Below are 19,760 nucleotides of genomic sequence, written 5' to 3'. Positions count from 1 at the left end.
GGAGACAGCCCTGGGACAAAGCACTAGTGGGGCACACTGGCCTCAGGGACTCCAAGACATCTGATCACTCTGGGAGCTTCCCCATCCACAGTGCCTCTCAGCTGAGATTCCCCTCACCTCCACTCTCTTCAGAGTTGATCGTACTTGTACGTTGATGTTGGCATGTTATCTCCTGCGAATAGAATTGAACGCTTGAAATATCCCAGTTTGAAGTGTTATTTAGAATTATGCTCATTCTATGGGATCAGAGGATGTATTCATTGTAACAATGTTTATAGTAGTTGTAAGGTAGAAAATCTTCTGAGTCTGAAAAAAGTCTCATGAAAGGTAGTGGAGGTGGGTTAGTTGAAAATTCCAACTGGGAGGATCTGAAAAAAAGTCACAGCAGAGTCTACAGTTGGGTGAAAGACTGCTTAGATGGAAAGAGACCAGGGAGACCCCTGTTATGGAGGCAGGAGCTAGAGATGGGCAAGGCCCACATGGTGAGGAAACCGTGTGCTAGACCAAGCAGACGAGCTTCTGGTTTAGGAGCAGGGCAGCCGTGGGATCAAGCTCCAGCAATCAGCCAAGCAGGTTATTAGTGAAAATTCCAGATTATTAGAAAAAAAATCCCAGGATTTTCCCCGATAAGGATTTAAATCATTAAAGGCCCGTGTATCTGGAGGTAGCCAAATCTACAGGACCAGTTCTTCCCAGCAGAGACCTGTTCTTCGCTTGTGTGTGGCAATAGTAAATAGCCGTGTAGGCTCAGCTTATGCTTACCACAGTGGGATTCCACGGAGCTCTTCCTGCTGACTCTGAGCACAGAAGCCGTGAAGGACTCATACTCAAGTCTTCTGCCTCCTGGAGTATATTGAGCACACATTAGACCTTCCGGTGGTATCTCTGGAATGCTTGAATGGATAAGGAGATATGGTCCAGAAAGCTTTCTATGTCCTTGGGTTCAGGTCCTCTCAGGTTCAATGTGGACTCTTTATCTGGGCTTCCAGACTTCCCCTTTACCAGTGCGTTTCTTCTCTTGGGTCCTTATACTGTCAGCTCTGAGAAGAGGACTCCAGCAGAAGGACTCTCTTCTGGTGCTTGGGGGAGAGGAGAGTTCCTTTAATACATAACAAGCACGCAGGCGTGGTTTAGGATAAAGTGTAAGGAGGAGGAGAATGGGCACCTCCCTTGTGTCATCAATAGCAAATTCCATAAACAGCTTACTGTCAAGAAACACATCAAATACAAGTACAAATTAAATTTTTTAACAATGTGAATTTCCACCTGCCCTTCAATTTTTCTGCCTTGTCTGTGTTTCAGGTTCAGGTTTAGTGGTCGTATCCTAGGCCTGGCTTTGATCCATCAGTACCTTCTTGACGCCTTCTTCACAAGACCCTTCTACAAGGCACTCCTGAGACTGTAAGTGTATTACTATAGGCCGCGGTCCACGCACTAAGGTCTGGTCTCCCTGGTACCTCGGACTCTGTCCCTGGTTTACCCTAACCATTCCTGTTCGTTGACTTTTCTGAGTGCTTAGACGTCACATAAAACTTTTAATACAATATAAAGGCATTTGGAGTTTTTATGTAAGCATAGGAGAAGACTATTAAAACTTCATATAATGGAATGAATCAGTTTATGTAAATAATTACAGTTATATTGCAAACTTTGCATTACACTAAGTAGAATTAATCTAAAACTTCATTGTTTTAAAATATTTTTTAAAAACGTTTCTCCAGTTGCCATTAATAATCATCCCATGTTTATTACTGGGATAATTGCATTCAATTTCACAATTGAATTTCAAATTTCAATTTGAAAAACAAATTTTCAAAAACAAGCATTGAATGCACTGAAAAGACTCATCAGTATATTCCAGAGTATCAAAATTGTTAGAATCAGCCTATGTTGTTTTAGCCAGGCTGGGCATCTGTTCAATTAACTAACTGGTTACGTTTTGCCCTTGGAATGCATCCAGGCCCTGCGATCTGAGCGACCTGGAATATCTGGATGAGGAGTTCCACCAGAGTTTGCAGTGGATGAAGGACAACAATATCACAGATATCCTAGACCTCACGTTCACTGTTAACGAAGAAGTTTTTGGACAGGTTTGTGAGATGCGGAGCTTGGAAAGAGCATTTGTTTTTTACTGTTGAACATTCACATGACACAAAGTTTGCCACCTTAATTGTTTTTAAGTCTACAGTCCAGCATTGTTGAATATAGTCACACTGTTGTACAATCTCTAGGACTCGTTTATTTTGCACAACTGGAAGTGTAGCCATTAAATAATAATTCCTCATTTTTCCTCCTACCCAGTCCCTGGCAACAGCCATTCTACTTTCTCTTTCTGTGAATTCGGCTGCTCTAGATACCTCATACAGTATTTGTCTTTTCATGACTGGCTTATTTCACTTAACACATTGTCCTCAAGGTTTGTCTACATTATAGCACATAATAAGATTTCCTTATTTTTTAGGGCTGAATAGTATTCCACCATATATATGTGTGTGTGGTGGAAAATGTGTGTGTGTGTGTGTGTGTATGTGTGTGTGTGTGTGTGTGTGTGTGGTTTATGTATTTACTCATATAAAAAATTAATTTACCCATTCACCTATTGATGAACGCTTTGGTTTCTTCCATGTTTTAGCTATTGTAAATAATGCTGCTGTGTACATAGGTGTACGTTTATCTGTTCAAGCCCTTGCTTTCCATTCTTTTGTTTTTAATCTAGAAAAAAAAGAATCTCATTCATTTAAAATATAATTCGTTGAGGACTACTTTCTTTAGTAAAGCTGCCCTTGTCTTCTTCCTTCTTTTCCTTTTCATGGATCTACTTTATAGATATTTTGAAAATCAAAGTGATAGTGGATTAGAAAACATTTTTATGAAGTGTGAAATACATTTGGAAGGTATTTCTGTGATCTGTGCCACTACAAAATACTTCTTTTTATCACTAGCATCTAGATATTTGCTCCTCCAAAATGCATGTATATAAATATTATTTAATAAGATAAAGCTTCTCATTTTTGTCCATCAGTATTTATATATTTTTGAATCTTCTGGGTTACAGTTTTATCAGGTTAACCATAACCTGAGTCATTTACAAGAGATTTCAAAAGCCTGTGACACGTGATAACTTGTAATGGGTTGTTGTGAGAGTGGAGTTGGTAGGCTTTGTAAGTACCTATGAGCGTAAGTATAAGCACAAATGCGGGCGGCTTGCTGAGTCCAAGTGTAAGAGGCACCCACTGAACTTGGTGGCACCCGTACCATAGTCAAGAATTTTGGACAGGTCCTGGAAGATATCAACATTCTGTTGAATTTCCTCTTTGTAAACATACCTCTGAAGAATACCCTCTTCCATATTTGAGAATTTTCTTTTCTTTTTACAACTGTAGAGGGCACATTTAAATATGTTCAAAAATATATGATTTTTGGGGGCCCCTGACTGGCTCAGTTGATAGAGCATGTGACTCTCGATCTTGGAGTTGTAAGTTTGAGCCCCATGTTGGGTGTAGAGATTACTTAGAAATAAAATCTTCCCCCAAAAAACAAAAAGAATATACAGTTCACTGAACTGTCCTGCCATGTACTGGGTGAAAGTATGAAATATACTTCCCTGTGCATGACTTCTTTTGGCCCATTCTTTACATTTGCCTTGTAGTAGAGGGTAAATTTGTAAAATAAGCTCAATCATTTAGCAAGTTTTATTAAGACAATGGAGTAGCCATCTTAAAAAATTTTAAGTTAAAAAAAATTTTAAGTTAGATTCCTTTTTTTAAATTTTATTATGTTATGTTAGTCACCATACAGTACAGTATTAGTTTTTGATGCAGTGTTCCAAGATTCATTGTTCGCGTATAACACCCAGTGCTCCATGCAATACGTGCCCTCCTCAATACCCATCACCAGGCTCACCCATCCCCCCATCCCCTCCCCTCTGAAACCCTCAGTCTGTTTCCCAGAGTCCATAGTCTCTCATGGTTCATCTCCCCCTCTGATTCCCACCCTCCCTTCATTTTTCCCTTCTTTCTCCTAATGTCCTCCCTGCTATTCCTGTGTTCCACTTATAAGTGAAACCATATGATAATTGTCTTTCTCTGCTTGACCTATTTCACTCATCTTAATCCCCTCCATTTCCATCTATGTCGATGCAGATGACAGACTTTCATCCTTTCTGGCGGCTGAGGAATATTCCTTTGTATCTATGAACCACATCTTCTTTATCCATTTGTCTGTTGAAGGACATCTCAGCTCCTTCCAGAGTTTGGCTGTTGTGGACATCGCTGCTATGAACATATGAGCATATAGCTCTTCTTTTCTCTTTAAGTTAGATTTCTAACCTAACTCATTATATCACAATAAATGCCACCTAGATTAGAAAGCTGACTATTAAAAATAAATAAATAAATAAATAAGAAAAAAAAATGATAGAATTTTTATTTTTAGTCTTCCAGTAAGGAATGCTACTATAGATGTGACACAACTTTCAAAGTCATAAAAGAAGAGACTGACCTAGTGAGCTAAAATTACTGTTTAATTCTGTGTGGCAAAAATACAGCATAAACAAAGTAAGAGCATCATAATATTGAATAGACTAAGGCTAGTCTTTCAACATAGAAAGAGATTCCACAGACCAATAGGCAATGATCAACAAGTAGATAATCAGCAAAACATAAGTGATTCTCAAAAAAGGAAGTAAGAGGAAATAATCTCATTCACAAGTTGTAAAAATGTAAATTAAAGTATAGTGAAATGCCGTTTTCCCTTACACGATTGTCAAGAATCGGACTGGTTAGCAATATTCCATTTGGGAGGTGGTGTAGGGAGCAGACATGGCTGCACAGGAGTGTAGGTGGGAGTAAGTGGAAGTTTGGTTCACTCCCTGTGAAAGGCACCTTTATGATAGCTACCCTCATTCTAAATGCACCCGCCCTTCCGGGTATTGTATGTTAAGTGATGAATCACTAAATTCTGCACCTGAAACTAGTATTACCTTGTATGTTAACTAACTTGGAATTTAAATAAAAAAATAAAAAAACAAATGCACCTGCCGTTGAGTCAGACCCATGTCTAGGAATTTGTCCTACGGATTCACACCTGATTCAAATGAGTAACATACTAAGATCTTCACCGCACCCTTGTTGATAGTTGCAAAAGATCTGAATACTCTGAATGTCCAGAAATAGAGCACTGGCTAAATAAATTCTGATACATTCACACAGTGGAATAGTGAGCCAGTGGGATGTGGGACTGAAAAGTGCAAGACATCCCAGCCCGTCAGCTTCCTTGTAAATCATAGACAGTGAACGGGAAATTGCAACAACAACAGCTAGAACAGAGTAAGTCAGTTCCGAATTGGTTCACGACAACTGTCAGGGTCCATTTTTAAGTGAAAAAAGTACGGCGATGAATAGTGTGTAAAATATGCAATTTATGGGGGAAAGGAGATGATTTACACATGTTCCCTGCTATATTGGTCAGTTCTCCCTGGAAGAGAAGTAAAGGGCAGTTTTCTCTGGGTAGGGAGACTATATGGCTGGGAGATGAGATGGGAGAGAAACTTGCTTTTCACTCATGGCTTTTTATACCGCTCGAATGTTACTCCGTGGATACATATTACCTACTCAGAGAAAAATGAAGTAAGCTACACATAACTGAATACACAAAATTAGAGGGAAAAAATAACACTGAAAATACAAAAGCATACTCCTCGTGTGTGTGTGTGGCATGGGAACAACTCAGAAGTTCACAGTGTTCCCAATGATAAAAATGAGGATGTGGTGTAGATCTAGAAAAATGTCTCTCTGCGTACAGTGTAAACAGATCTCATTCTTCTTCAAACGAGGTCGCTAAGAACAATGACTTTGATTCTGGAGAACTGAGTCTTAGCCCTTCTTTTAGCAAGTTATGAGATCCTGAAGAGCTGCCAGTGAAGGACATCATAGGCTTTTCCTGGGTGTGTTAGTTGGGATTAGGGTCAGCTGCGTGTGAGGAAACCCAAAATGAGCCTGCTGAAATTAACAGTTTATTTTTCTCTCGCATCCAAGTATAGAGGCAGACAAGCCACGGCTACAGTGCCTACCGTGGGCACCTGCACTTGTGGCCCAGCCATCATGGTGGGGCCTGAGGCTGCTGGACAAAGGAACGACAGCCCCTCCCTTCAAGGAGGTCCCCGAACGGGCCATACAATACTTCTGCTTACACCGTACCTGCCTAGATTTAGTTACCTGGCACACCTGGCTGCAGGTGGGGTTAGGAATTAGTCTTTAACTGGGCAGCTGAAAATCAGAGGTTCCACGGAATGTGGATACTGAGTGGCAATTAAGATGTTAGAATTAGCCAGTATTTTGTAACTAGCACTAGTCACCTAAGTGATAGAAGAAAAAATAACCATCAGACTTCTGTGGACTGCTTGTTTAGGTACCTAAGTCCCTGAATGCCAAATGTACGTATCTACATTTCTTAAACCCATGGCTAAATACAGTTATGCCTCATTTCTTACAGCTTCGAGTGGTGAGCTGAGCCCCTTAAGTGACTGACAACTCCTTAAAACACCAACACTTTTTTTTTTTTTAAGATTTTATTTATTGATTTGAGAGACGATGAGCAGGGGGAGAGTCAGAAGGAGAAGCAGACTCCCCACTGAACAGAGAACCCAATGTGGGGCTTAATCCCCAGACTCCAAGATCATGACCTGAGCCGAAGGCAGCCATTTAACTGACTGAGCCACCCAGGCACCCCAACACTTCCTGATAAAAATGGCTAACATGTTATCTACCCTCCTGCCTTTCAAAAGATAGAGCACAGATCATAGCTTTTCTTAATGATTCCTTTGTCCTACAAGCACCACTATACAAAGTGGCAAGGTCATTTTCTGTTTCCTTTCTCAAGGTTAGTCTGTCATTCTTTAGTCAATATTATACCGGCTATAAAAACCATCTTCCCACCTTCTGCTATTTTCCTGTCAATGACCTGCTCTGGGTGGGGAGGCTGGTGGCTTTTGAGGATGTGATCTAAGTGGGATTTGGGGGAATTGAGTATAAGGACTTTCCGGTTCATCTCTTTCCCTGGGACAACGAGGGGCATTTTTCTTTTATTTCTGTTATGCCTCTTGAGTTAAGGAAATATGTTTCCCCTTAATAAAAAAAACAAAAATGCAGCTTTCCAGCTTCCAGCTCAAACCATCATCTGAGAAGAACCAGAGCTTTTTTTTAGTAACTTCCAGAAAAGGAAAAAGACTGAAGGAGGTAATAATGCTGAACCCATGTGAGGAAGACTTTTTATAAATCGTTCGTCCTCCTAGAATTGACATGTGTCATGGCCAGATAAGCTGAGTTGACAAGCAACGCCATCTTTCTGTTTGCCCACAAGGTAACAGAGAGGGAGTTAAAATCCGGAGGGGCCAACACCCAGGTGACGGAGAAGAACAAGAAGGAGTACATCGAGAGGATGGTGAAGTGGCGGGTGGAACGCGGTGTGGTACAGCAGACCGAGGCCCTGGTACGGGGCTTCTGTGAGGTGAGGCCCAGGCCCTGCTGAGGAAGACAGGCTGCAGTCGGGGCCTTCCCTCGTCACCGGCACAGCTTGTAGGGGGAAAGGAGAAGAAGAACCAAGTCAGGCAAAGGGCTCGGCTCCAGTCACCACATTGCAAAGAGGACACACTTGGGACAGATGACAGAGGGGTCAGAGTTCTCTGGGAGACCTAGCTCTTGTGGTAGGTGAAAAATGCCCTCACAAAAATGGTGTTGCTGTGGCCCCGCTGTGGCAGTTAGGAAAACACTCAGTATCTCCTGTCAAGGTATGTGCATGCTGCGTGTTTCCTTTCATTCAGTGAAATGAAAATAAGTGACCTGAAGGCATTGGAGGGCACTGTCCGTTCCTGCTAGATTTCTCGTGTTATAGTGTCACTTTGTGCCATGACTAAGGTGGTAAGTCAAGAGGACAGGGACAGCTGCCAACTTCCCATGCACCAAATATTGACATCCTTAACCTTTTGCAGTTTAGAAACAAGACACTGTAAATGTTTTCTCGGGGCTCGGGCCTTGGAAGGTTTTCTTTCCCTGCCCGTAATGGAGGACAACATGGCTCACTGGCTGGTCCACCATGAGTCTGATTGGAGGAGCTGTGACTTGTGTCTGATCTATTTGAAAACAAAGCGTAAAGTCAGAGCTCAGAGCCCTAGCTAAGGAGGTCCTTCCAGATCTTTGAAGGCAGGAGGAAGGAACTGAAGGGAGAAAGGAAGGGAAATACAGTTGTTTTAATATAGAATGCCCATTTCTAGGAAATAAGTCATAGTTTTATGTGGAAGAGAGGATACCTTATAAGTGAAATGATCATAGTAAAAGCCCTCATCCACTTCAACATGTTGGGACCTTTTGCCTTTAAAATGCAATGATACTTGGCAACTTCAGTGCGACCAGAGAAAGTCAAGTCAGATTTGCTCATGACAGCGTTCTGAGAGGGACTTTCAGAGGTAGTGAAAACCCTGGGGCCTTTTTGGAGTTCCCAGCTCATTGATGGTTGTGTTTCAGAATGTTTAAGTCATGACTTTGAACTTGAACACGATAGTACATTGGTTTAAAAAAGAAAAAAGTTGGAAATGATGGTCCGTTTCCCAGTGTAAAACCACAGAAGTGATAATAACGACTAGAACTTCAGTGTGGTTGGACCTGAAGCCTAATGTGTATTTCAGGTCGTAGACTCGAGGCTTGTCTCCGTGTTCGACGCCAGGGAGCTGGAGCTGGTGATAGCTGGCACGGCGGAGATCGACCTGAACGACTGGCGGAATAACACGGAGTACCGGGGAGGTGAGCCGAAGGGCTGGCCCAGATGCAGTTGTCTGTTTTTAAGAAAACGTATACTGCAGTGAAATTAACATAGCCACTCCTTGTCTCACGTTCACCAGGCAGGAAAACGGTTGGTGGGGTCCCAGTTGTTCACGTAGGAAGCAGACATCTCTGAGGACATCCCTCAGAGCATAAAATCTTATAAAATGGCCATTTTGTAAATCAGCTTTTGCTATAAAACCTGACCTAGGTGCACAGATTGCCTTCGACCTGTGTGAAGGCCCACGTTAGAGAACCTGGCAGACCGACAGGAGCAGTTCGGTCCTCCTCACCCCTGCGATACATGTCGCCTCTCTCCCTTCCTCCTCTCCTCTCTGCACATCCTCCCTGTCCCCGTCCCTCCGCTCCCCTCAGGTTACCACGACGGGCATCTTGTGATCCGCTGGTTCTGGGCTGCTGTGGAGCGCTTCAATAATGAGCAGAGGCTGAGGTTACTTCAGTTTGTCACGGGAACGTCGAGTGTGCCCTATGAAGGCTTTGCGGCCCTCCGAGGAAGCAATGGGCTCCGGCGCTTCTGCATAGAGAAGTGGGGGAAGATTACATCTCTCCCCAGGTAGGTGCTCCTGCCGGCCCTCACGAACCCACCGAAGAGGGCCACACACTTTGATATTGGAGTTTGGGGGATTGTCCTTCGGGATGGAATTCTTTCCTGCCACCCGAGTTACTCTTATGTGACTTACTGACGAAAGGCACCCGTGAGGAGTCTCTGGCAGGTGAATTTAGACCATATTCTTGGTTGGTTTTTTGATGACTGATAGCATTTAGGCTGTAGTGTCATGGCCCGTGTGTCTGTTGTGGGAAGCCTTCCCAGCTGTATGTAGCCCAGTTTAACTTGAGGAGGAATGTCTCAGCAAGTAAGGGTGGGAAGAGAGGCTAGAAGCCCAACATAAGCCTTCCAGCTCTGTATCTGTCCTTCTCCGGCACATGACTTGTACTCGGTAGGATGGTTATGCTCGTACGTGTCACATTTTTCCTACTGTGTTTTGAAACATGCGAGGACAAGGCCATGTGTATCTCAAGTCTCTGTAGTGACTTCAGTATGGCAGGCTGCCAAGGTGAGATGTGTGTTGGGTTTCTGTTCTTTGGGAAGTCCCGGGTTGTCCTGTGTCTGGTGAGACACAGGATGGTGAGATAAAGGCAGTAAAGGAGACACTAGGGATCTAGGCAATGTAACAGAAGGAATTCCCTCCACCACGAGTTCTAACACTTCCTGGGTCCTTCCCCAACCACCTTGAGCAGCCTTTTCCTGCTCAGTGAAATAAAAGGGCACCTCTGCATAGGTACCACAGTAATAAATACTGCTCAACAGCAGAAGAAAAGACTGATCCATATTATTTTCTTCTACTATGATATTTTCTGATTATAAAAGACGATCCACATTTAATTCGGCTCTTTCCACATGGTCTCCTGGACACTATTGCTAAATCCTAGTGGAAGGATCTACTGAACTATGATTGGCATCCAGATCTCCCAGACCTTCCCATGTCCTGAAGACTAGTCAGCTGATGTCAGTGAGCGTCAGGAGGCCCAGGAAACAGAGTACATGCCCACCTGGTCAATGACAGCCTACCGTCTTGGCACAGTTTCCAGCCCTGGCTTCATGGACTTGTTCAGCAGACCCTTGGTGCTCATTCGCTTGGGTCTGCTGAGAGCTGAGCCTACTGAATTAAATCTGGCAAGAAAATAAGGCATAAAAAGGCAAGATTTCCATTTATGTAGTTTAATGACAGATTCGGTACATGAGGTTATTTGGAAACAGTCTGTTTTTAGAGAAATGGGTTTGCATCACTGTTTGATGATAGCACACGCCCCCCCCCAACACCAGCACCGTGTGTACTCTGAAGAGTGGCTAAGACACAACCGTCTACCTTCCCAGAGGAGCTTATAGTCTAGGAAGGAGCACAGCCCAGTAATAATAAGTTACAACACGAAGTGGAATCGGAGAGGCACTGAGAAGGAGTGTAAATGGAAGGTACTGGGAAGGTCTGTAATGTAGAATACAGACCAAATCCCGATTGAGTTGGGAAGAGGACATGCCACAAGAAGATGGCACTTAGGTGAGCACTGAGGGGGCAATAAATGAGTAGAGCAGAGTTCCAAGCTGAAGCAGGAAGGATCGCTGAACCAGCGTGGAGGTCAAGATATCCAAAGTGATGCTCACAAGGGATGAGATTGAGAAAGATAGTTTGGTGGGTCACAGGGAGAGGGCTGTGCTGAGGAGGCTCTGATTTACTCTAGGAAAGGGAATAGGAATTGCTTTTTGTCATTTAGAGGTCACAGATTGAGCCTAATTACATATTTTCTTTGAGAAGCTTTGAAATATACATTAATACTATTAACCCACACAAGGGGTTTGTAAGATGGACATTGGGCTTATCATGGAGCTCTTCACATCCGGGCCAAGGCATCCCTGAAAAAGCTGCTGTTCTGCAAACCACAGAGAGGATTCCTTGGGGAGACAGAGACTTTACCTTGGGCCAAGAGGGTCCCAAGAAGCAAGTGCTCAGATGCCTCTGGGAGGACAGTAAAAATGACCCTCTGGATAGTAACCCCTAACTAGTCTTTCCTGTGCATTTTCTGAAGATCCAAGAACTGAAAAAGTTCACCAATGTGTTCAAAGAAAGAAATAACTTCTGACTTCCAAGAACAGTAGTTTGGGTATACTAGCCAGACCACATGGTAGATAGTAGGAAGCCCAGAGCTAGCAGAGCACCAGACACAGGACAACCCGGGACTTCCCAAAGAACAGAAGCCCAACACACACTGCCCAGACTGGGAGGAAAGGTGGTCTGGAACTACTTTGTTCTCAGATCTTCCCCCCATGGAGAGGCAGCTGGCTTCCCAGACCAGAGTGCCAAATAGCATCACAACCAAACCCGAATCATAACCCAGGCTAAATAAAACCTTCACATCAATTCAAGTCCTTGCCTCCTAAAAACTGTAGGAGGGTTAGGAAGGAGGACTATGAGAGCAGTGGTTTCCAGGGTGTCATTTTACAGTGTCTGGTGAAGAAACTTCCATACCAGATGGGCGGGATAGTCACTGGGGTTGAGGCCAAGGAGCTGTCAGGTTAGGGCATTGGACAGGCAGGTCACCATGTGGACTCAGGTACCACACAATCTGGCGGGAACACCTGAAATGGCAAGGATTTAAGCAAAGAACCAGAGGTTTTAATAAATGTAGTTAGCTGGAAGGTCAGAAGGTATGGAAGATAGAGCGAGATCACTAATTTTCAAACTTTTTAACCATAGGCCACAGAAAGAAATACGTTTTTTATATAACGTTACAACCCAGTCCATGCGTATTTGCTTTGTGTATGTGTGTGTGTCTGTGTGTCTGACATATAAGTCCCTCAAGATGACACTTTACCTCCTTGCCTGCAGATAACATGCTGTATCTTCTAATCTCTCCTGTTGGATTGAAATAAAATGCCAGATAAAACCTGTAGTTAGGGCTCCTGGGTGGCTCAGTGGGTTAAAGCCTCTGCCTTCAGGTCAGGTCATGATCTCAGGGTCCTGGGAGCGAGGCCCGCATCGGGCTCTCTGCTCAGCGGGGAGCCTGCTTCCCCCTCCCCCTCTGCCTGCCTCTCTGCCTACTTGTGATCTCTCTCTCTGTGTCAAATACATAAATAAAATCTTAAAAAAAAAAAAAAAAAAAACCTGTAGTTATGGGGGGGGGCAGAATTTAAGAGAGTTGAAGGAACAGAATTTTTTAAACATTTGATTCCCTCTTTTTAAAATTTATCCATATTTATTGAAGTGTACTTGACACAGCGTGTTACATTAGTTTCAGGTGTACAGCATTGTGATTCCCCACGTCTGTAAGTTATGCCGTGCTCACCATGAGTGTGGCTACCATCTGTCACCTTAAAACACTATGACGATGTCATTGACTATATTTCCTGGATCGTGCCTTTTATTATTGTGACGTTTTCATTCCATAACTGGAAGTCTGTACCTCCCGCTCCCCTTTCTGCATTTTCCCCATCCTCCCACCCCCACGCCTCTGGCCACCACCAGCTTATTTTCTGTATTTATGAGTTTGTTTCTGCTTTTTCTTTGTTTATTTTATTTTTTAGATTACATGTATATGTGAGATCATTTAGTATTTGTCTTTCTTTGTCTGGCTTATTTCACTTAACAGAATACCCTCCAAGTCCATCCCTGGTGTCACAAATGGCAAGATCTCATCCTTTTTCTATGGCTGAGTAAAAAGAACAGAAATTTTTGATTGAGGATTTGAAAGTAACAATCTAGAATTGGCTGTGGGGAGTGAGCAGGGCTCACCCACATCCCAGAATGTGGCAGAGTGATCGTGGGCCGTCTCCACTCAGGAGCGCTGGGAAGGGATGCTAGGACTTGCAAGTCATGTCCAGAAAGGAAGAGTGGGAGAGTTTCCTTACTATGGAACAAGGACTGGGGAGGCTCCAAAGAAAAGAAAAGCAGGGAAGTTAGAGTAGACACAGCACACGACAGCATGGAGATGGAATAAAGGAGAGGAGAGAAACTTCAGGGTCTACATTTGGAGTAGGGACCAGGGATTACAGAACTGTGGGTCATGGGCAGATTAGCATAAAAGTTGCAAATGGAATTCTAACAACAAGCTTCACTGCAGAAGTAAACTGAGCACAAGCGCGGGGGAGGGGGAGGCCTGGTTAAGGTGGGCTGTTGGCTCACTCTATAGGGATGGCTCTCAAGTGGGCTGGGAGAGGTGATTTTGCCCCCCTACAGGACATTCAGCAAGGTCTGGAGACATTTCTGGTTGTGGGGGGAGGTGCTATTGGCATCTGGCAAGTAGAGGCCAAAGATCTTTCTAAGCATTTTATGGTACACTGGACAGCCCCTCCCAACAGAAAATTCGTTTAAAATGTTAGTAGTACCAAGCTGAGAAACCCTGCTCTGCGGACTGTAAGGCTTCAGGGAGCCATTGGGAGTTCAGAAAAGAAATTGCCAACCACTGAGAAACCAGAGAAGCCAAGCGGAGAGAGATGTTCAAGAAGGATCTTAAGGAGCCTGAGTAAATGAGGGTAGAGAATGGGTCCTTGGATTGGGGACCAAGAGGTTCTCGAAGAGGTTGAGAAAGAGTAGGTTCAGTAGTGACAAGAGTGAGAAGCATCACAGAGTGAGGCTGTGGTTGGGTGGGGAAGAAGACGGCACGAAGGGAAGACTGGACATGGAACACTGTCCTTACAGCTCGCCGAACAAGCAGCCGCAGGGGGCAGGTATTTTCCTGATTTTAGTAGTGTTGTTTGCTTTTGACCAGCCTCAAAGTGGTGTCTTCTGGGGAGAAGCATACTGTCCTTGGCCTTGGTTACCATCTTCATCAGTAACTTGAAAAAAAAAAACAGAGGAGACAGGGAGATCAGTCGTGCAGATGATACAAATTAAAGGGCAAATAATACAGTGATTGACGCAATTTAAATCCTGAATTAACCTCAAAATACTGGAATCCTAGATTAACACCAACAGAGTGAAAATTGACCTGGCAGGATTGGAAAGATCCGTGTGGAGTTCCAAAATAGCAACCGCACAAATGGGAAATCCGGGTGACTCATCTGCCAGTAGTTCATGTGCGACATGCTTCCTGCAATCATCCGCAGTCATGGCCACATCGAGAGAACCTTGTGTCTAAATGATGAATCACGGATTAGAAGAGGCATTTATGTGTATTCTAACATTGCTCCTCACAATAGACCCCCGAGGTACACAAAACATGTTATTACCCCCATTTCACAAGGGAGAAGACTGAGGCTCAGAAAGACTAATTGACTTTCCCAAGGGGATAAAGCTAATAAGCAGCTAGACCGCAGTCGAAAGAGACGTCTTCCAGCCCCTGGTTTCGGGCTTTCCCCAGCACCCCAGTGCACCCCAGAGCACGGGGCCCAGTGCCCAGCGGGGAAAGTGAGCAGGAGCTCTGAGCGGGCAGAACCGCTCCTGGAGGACGGTGAGCATCTAAGAATGCGAAACTGAACCGTGACTGGATTGTGTGTGTTCATCCTAGTTCACAAACTAGAATCTAGCGTTAACCAAAGCTGGTCATAAAAACAGTAAAAGCCGCAGAGAAACTCTGGGTGTTCACACAAGGTCTTAAAAGTGCCATTTGCTAATGCTTTCAGATTATTCCCAGAAATTACCTTTTATAGAATTCATTTAGTTTGCAAATAGGGGATTTTTTGCTGTAACATTTCCACCGATGAGTGCCACTTAAAAAAAAAAAAAACAAAAAACCAAGACGATGATGTCTGCTCACATCTCGCACCCAGCTAGCTCAGCCAGGTTCAAAAGCATAACTGGGATGTTCCTGCCCCACTTAACATAGCTAGCCAGAGCCCAAAGTAGTCCTAGTTTTAATCTTTCTAAACAGAGAAGCCACTGACATTGTCATCCTGCTCATTTTCCTGAGGGCTTTTTCACTTTTACTCAAATGAGTTTAGGTAAAATATTTTAATTATTCTCTTGTGAAGTCAACCTAGGCCTACTGGAATATTAGATCATAATCTGAGACCTCTACTAATCTTGGTCTGTTTTTATGCTTCTTCCCAGTTAAGTCCTTGAGGCCTAAGGCCAGTTGCACTACTATCCTCTACTCACCATTGGCGCTTGTGAGGGGAGGAGATTGGGGGGTAGTTTCCCAAGGACAGTGAGGGAGCTGTGACCAGGTGAAGGAGGAATGGATGTTGAGAGGCAAACATAACAGTCTCCTCCCCCTGAGCACTGGGTCAGCCTCATCAGGAACTCTGAAAACAAAGGTATAATAAATAATACACAACTTCCCTGGGGATCTTGTGATTAGAAGCATTCCATATCCCAAATGAAATTCAGATGAAGGGAGAATGGTCTCTTCAGTTAGAGTTTTGTTTATTTGTTTGTATATATACTTGTGATATGTTATCTTCTTCTCATTTATTTTTTATTATTTTATTTCATTTCCTCTAAATGTGCCCTTTTTTGTGCTGGTTGGCTTCTCAAAACACCGCTGCAACACACCGCCCCTTCGAGGGAGCAAAAGGCATTCAGTTTACCTGAGGGGCACCCACCTGCCTTCCTCCCTACTTAATGCAGGCCATGGCCTCAACCAGAGAGTCCGTGAAAACAGAGACCATCTGACAGGGAGAAACCAGTCAGGTGACTTGAAGTTCCACAGGAGGAACCTGTTCTGGGTCTCTGGGGCTCCCCACGGAGCCCCATACGGATGACACAGGATCTGGTCCTGGTGGGGGAAACCGTTCCTTGTCCAAACCAGGTGCTGTCGTGCGTGGGCCCCGAGGATGAATATAGGACAGGACAAGTAAGGCAGAACGCAGGGTGCAGGCATGATCCGGGCAACCAGGGAAGACTATTCCATGAGCTCAGCTGTCCTTGGAAATCCACGTGCGGGTGTCAGGTTGGCTGTGTCGCACTGCAAGTGGGGGAGTCTGATCGTCTCCAGGGCTCACCTGACTTGATGGAGCTTTGGATGTCAGGACTCCGGGGCATCTCGTGGCAGCCATGCATTGATGCACGTAGTTTACTGTGGCCCAGAAATCAGAGCTGGACAAGGGGACGTGGGACTATGATCCTCTAATAATGATCATGCTTCGGCCGCCTTCACTGGTCACATCCAAGTTCACAGCTCAGGCGCAGAATAGAGCAGACCCCACAGAGAAGCCGGCCGATCCTCCAGTACAGCCCTGCATTAGTATGGTTTGCTTATGAAGGCAAACCGTCTGTTTCCATTACTCTCCTCCCTCAGCTGGTTCATGTGTGTCTGGAAGGCTGTTGTTCTTAGTTGCAAGATTAAACTAGTTGCTTCATGGTGGTCCGAAATCATGGTTGCGCTCACTTTGTACTCCCTTTTGCTTCGTAGCTTCTGATCGCAGATACATGCAAACGCCTTCACCGGTCTTTTTTCCCCATTCAGGGCACACACGTGCTTCAACCGACTGGATCTTCCACCGTATCCCTCATACTCCATGTTGTATGAAAAGCTGCTCACGGCAGTAGAAGAAACCAGCACCTTTGGACTTGAATGAGGACCTGGAAACTCACCTGACATTTTCCTGGCAGTCACATCGCCCTTTCCGGGATGATCCCCGTGCCCTTTCCCTAAATCAATTCTCCTTTGATTTTTGGTATCCCATGATTTTGATTTTCAGACCAAATCAGGATTGACAAAAGCTGTGCATGAAGAACTGCCTTCTTCTGAGATCCAACCTTCAGGCTTATCACCTCTATTCTCGATCAACTGCTAGCCTGTATGCAATATTAAACAGCAGCCGTCTCAAGGTCTGTGTGTATCTCCACATACCTCCATTACTAACACTGAAATAGGAATGCAAACGATGCTACACTTGACCAAATGGTAATCAAAGTTTACTTCCATTTATATAATTTTAGGGAAATTTGAGCATTAAGCATTCCGAGCTTTTATACGCCCATGTCTTCTTCTGAGCAGAGCCACCATTTTTTATAATTTCTAACAACCAACTCCAGGTCTAGGAGCCAATCAACAGTTTCTTTTCCTCCCACTCTCCTTTTGCCCCATGCATACCATCCATCCAGAAACAGCAGTGGCAAAGCTGAAATTTTTATACGTTCAACTCATGAGTCCTGTGTGGCATCAGTCCCATCAGCTGGAACTGGCCTAGACATAATGGTGCAAATACCACACTTTCCAACAAGTAACAACAACGGGAAAACGCCCCCTGCTGATGCAACACAGTGTATCTCGTTGGTTGTGGGGATTGTGGCTTAGCCTGAGTTTAGAGAAGTCCAGGAGGGGCACAGCCCCCGTGAACACTCACCACCAAGAAGCAGAAGCTTGTGCACACGAAGGAGATCTCATTACGTAGCCTGAAGCCCGAGGCTTCCACCCCCATGGTGTGCAGTAGAACGTGACGGAGCGAACAGGAGAGAGGGAAGAAGGCCACGTTAGGTTAGTTTGAATACCGGGGTTCTATTCTGTTTTCCTTTGCTTTGCTTTGTTTGGTCAAGCTATGGTTCTCCTTCGCAAAGGGAAAAGAAAATGTAAAGATCATCTCATGGTTTTTGTTAAAGGGAAATGGCAAGTGGACTTGTGTTTTAACTTTGATGTTTTTTTCATGCTTTTTTTTTTTTTTTTAACTTTTCTTTGCTGTGGTGTTCGAATTCCTTCACATGGGATTGTCCATGGGGACACGTTAAACGAGAAGCTGCAGAGAGTGACGGTGCTTGTTCGGGGTCAAGGGCAATATAATACTCCTCCTTCATCCGCAGCAGTCCTCCTGGAGCAGACACCTAACACCCCAAAGGCACGTAGTTTTGTCAAAATAAATACCCAGTTTCTTTCAGCACTCAGTGAGGAGATAGCTCAGAAAACTCAAGTGTTTTCAGAAAAACAGTTGCCGGCTCCAGAGACAGACTAACCTCTTGATTACATTTGGAATAAGCCCAAACTTAATGGTCATTTCTATTTTTCTAACCTTGTTATCCGTGTTGTCTGAAATATGTCATAAGTGAAAGTGTTTTTCTTCACTGGGAAAAGAAGAGTTAAAGGCCCCTCCCCCACTGTTGAGATGTCACATTGTTACTTCTAATATATTAAGCAAGGGAGAAGAGTGAGAAATGTGAGAAATGTGAGACAGAGTTAATCCAGCAGGAAGCCATGCCTTGTGCTCATGGTATCAGTGTGTGTCCAGGCACTACATTGTGTTTCCTGGGCTCCAAAAGGAAAACTTCTTTTAGTAGGAATTCTTTATAATGCCCAGCACCCCTGGCTGCTGTGTATCCGTAGTCAATCAGGAAATAATATGTTACAGAAGTTTAGCTTTCTGTTGTTGTCTGAAAAGAATATTTACCAAGGTAAGATGGAATGTGTAAGTCACATAACATAAATTTGGGGGATCTGTAAAATTCAGTACACATGTCCATATCTGAAAAGTTATGGGTTCCAATAGAGCTATTATTTATAGAATAATGCAAATCATCTCACCATTTTACCTCATTGAACAGCATCTCTAGTTTAGGGAGCATCTTTCATTTTTAGAACTTGGTGTTATCCATGTGTAAATACTCTTAATTAATTCAATCACTTGATTCTTTTTTTAGTACTTACCTTATTTGTTAGGCATTGGCAAGGGAGGAAGGTGTTCAAAAGACGGAACAGGCTCCTGGGGAGCTTTGCAATTTACACAAATACCTAATTAACATATTAATTAGATTACTTGATACCCATTCTACCGATACACAGAAGGAACAAGGTATCCTAGGAAATATACAGAGGTAGATACCTTGGGCACGAATGGTTTTTCAACTAAGTTTTCCTTCTTCCTGTTCCCCCTCCTCCCACCCGGATGCCCTGACTCTAAATGTATCCCACAAAGCTTTGCAGGATCAGTATTTCGTAAAAGTATAAAATTCCAAAAAGAAGTACTGATGTCAAAGTTAGCTGAAAGGATGCAAAGTTTGCTGAGCAGGGTCCCGGATTCTGTGACAGCCTCGCGTAGAATCCTGAAGGAAGGTAAACAAAGAGAAAAGCAGTACATACAGTTGTTATGGAAAGATCCTATGATTTCTCTATGTTCCAAGTGATGCTTCTTTAGCTATTATTCACTAATATATGAGGCTAGAATACATGAAAATCGTGTGTATATAATTATGCTATTAATTCCACCAGCTGGAGATGTGAGCCGCCCCCAATCATATGACACAACCAGCGAGGCAGATCTGTTTGTTACCACTATATTTTCTTTTTTATTTTTATTTTATTTTTTTTTAAGATTTTATTTATTTATTTGACAGAGAGAAATCTCAAGTAGGCAGAGAGGCAGGCAGAGAGAGAGGAGGAAGCAGGCTCCCTGCTGAGCAGAAAGCCCGATGTGGGGCTCGAACCCAGGACCTGGGATCATGACGTGAGCCGAAGGCAGCGGCTTAACCCACTGAGCCACCCAGGCGCCCCTATATTTTCTTT

At 43.9% G+C, this 19,760-nt stretch overlaps 1 protein-coding gene across 3 annotated transcripts in view; it reads left to right on the top strand.

Moving 5' to 3' along the window:
• HECW1 (HECT, C2 and WW domain containing E3 ubiquitin protein ligase 1) overlaps positions 1-19,516 on the top strand; it is a 460,020-nt gene extending 440,504 nt beyond the window's left edge. For all 3 annotated transcript variants that reach the window (XM_047695808.1, XM_047695806.1, XM_047695807.1), the window contains 6 exons: positions 1,303-1,401; positions 1,961-2,090; positions 7,360-7,506; positions 8,681-8,795; positions 9,189-9,387; positions 16,734-19,516. In XM_047695808.1, the coding sequence (XP_047551764.1) occupies positions 1,303-1,401; positions 1,961-2,090; positions 7,360-7,506; positions 8,681-8,795; positions 9,189-9,387; positions 16,734-16,845 (802 nt within the window). In that variant the 3' untranslated portion in view covers positions 16,846-19,516. The remainder of the gene's footprint in view (positions 1-1,302; positions 1,402-1,960; positions 2,091-7,359; positions 7,507-8,680; positions 8,796-9,188; positions 9,388-16,733) is intronic.
• The last annotated feature ends 244 nt before the right edge of the window (positions 19,517-19,760 follow it).

The sequence above is a fragment of the Lutra lutra genome, chromosome 11 (genome assembly GCF_902655055.1).
Source record: "Lutra lutra chromosome 11, mLutLut1.2, whole genome shotgun sequence".
Lineage (NCBI taxonomy): Eukaryota > Metazoa > Chordata > Mammalia > Carnivora > Mustelidae > Lutra > Lutra lutra.
The sequence above is the reverse complement of the archived record's forward strand: the minus strand, read 5'-3'. Positions and strand labels throughout refer to the sequence as shown.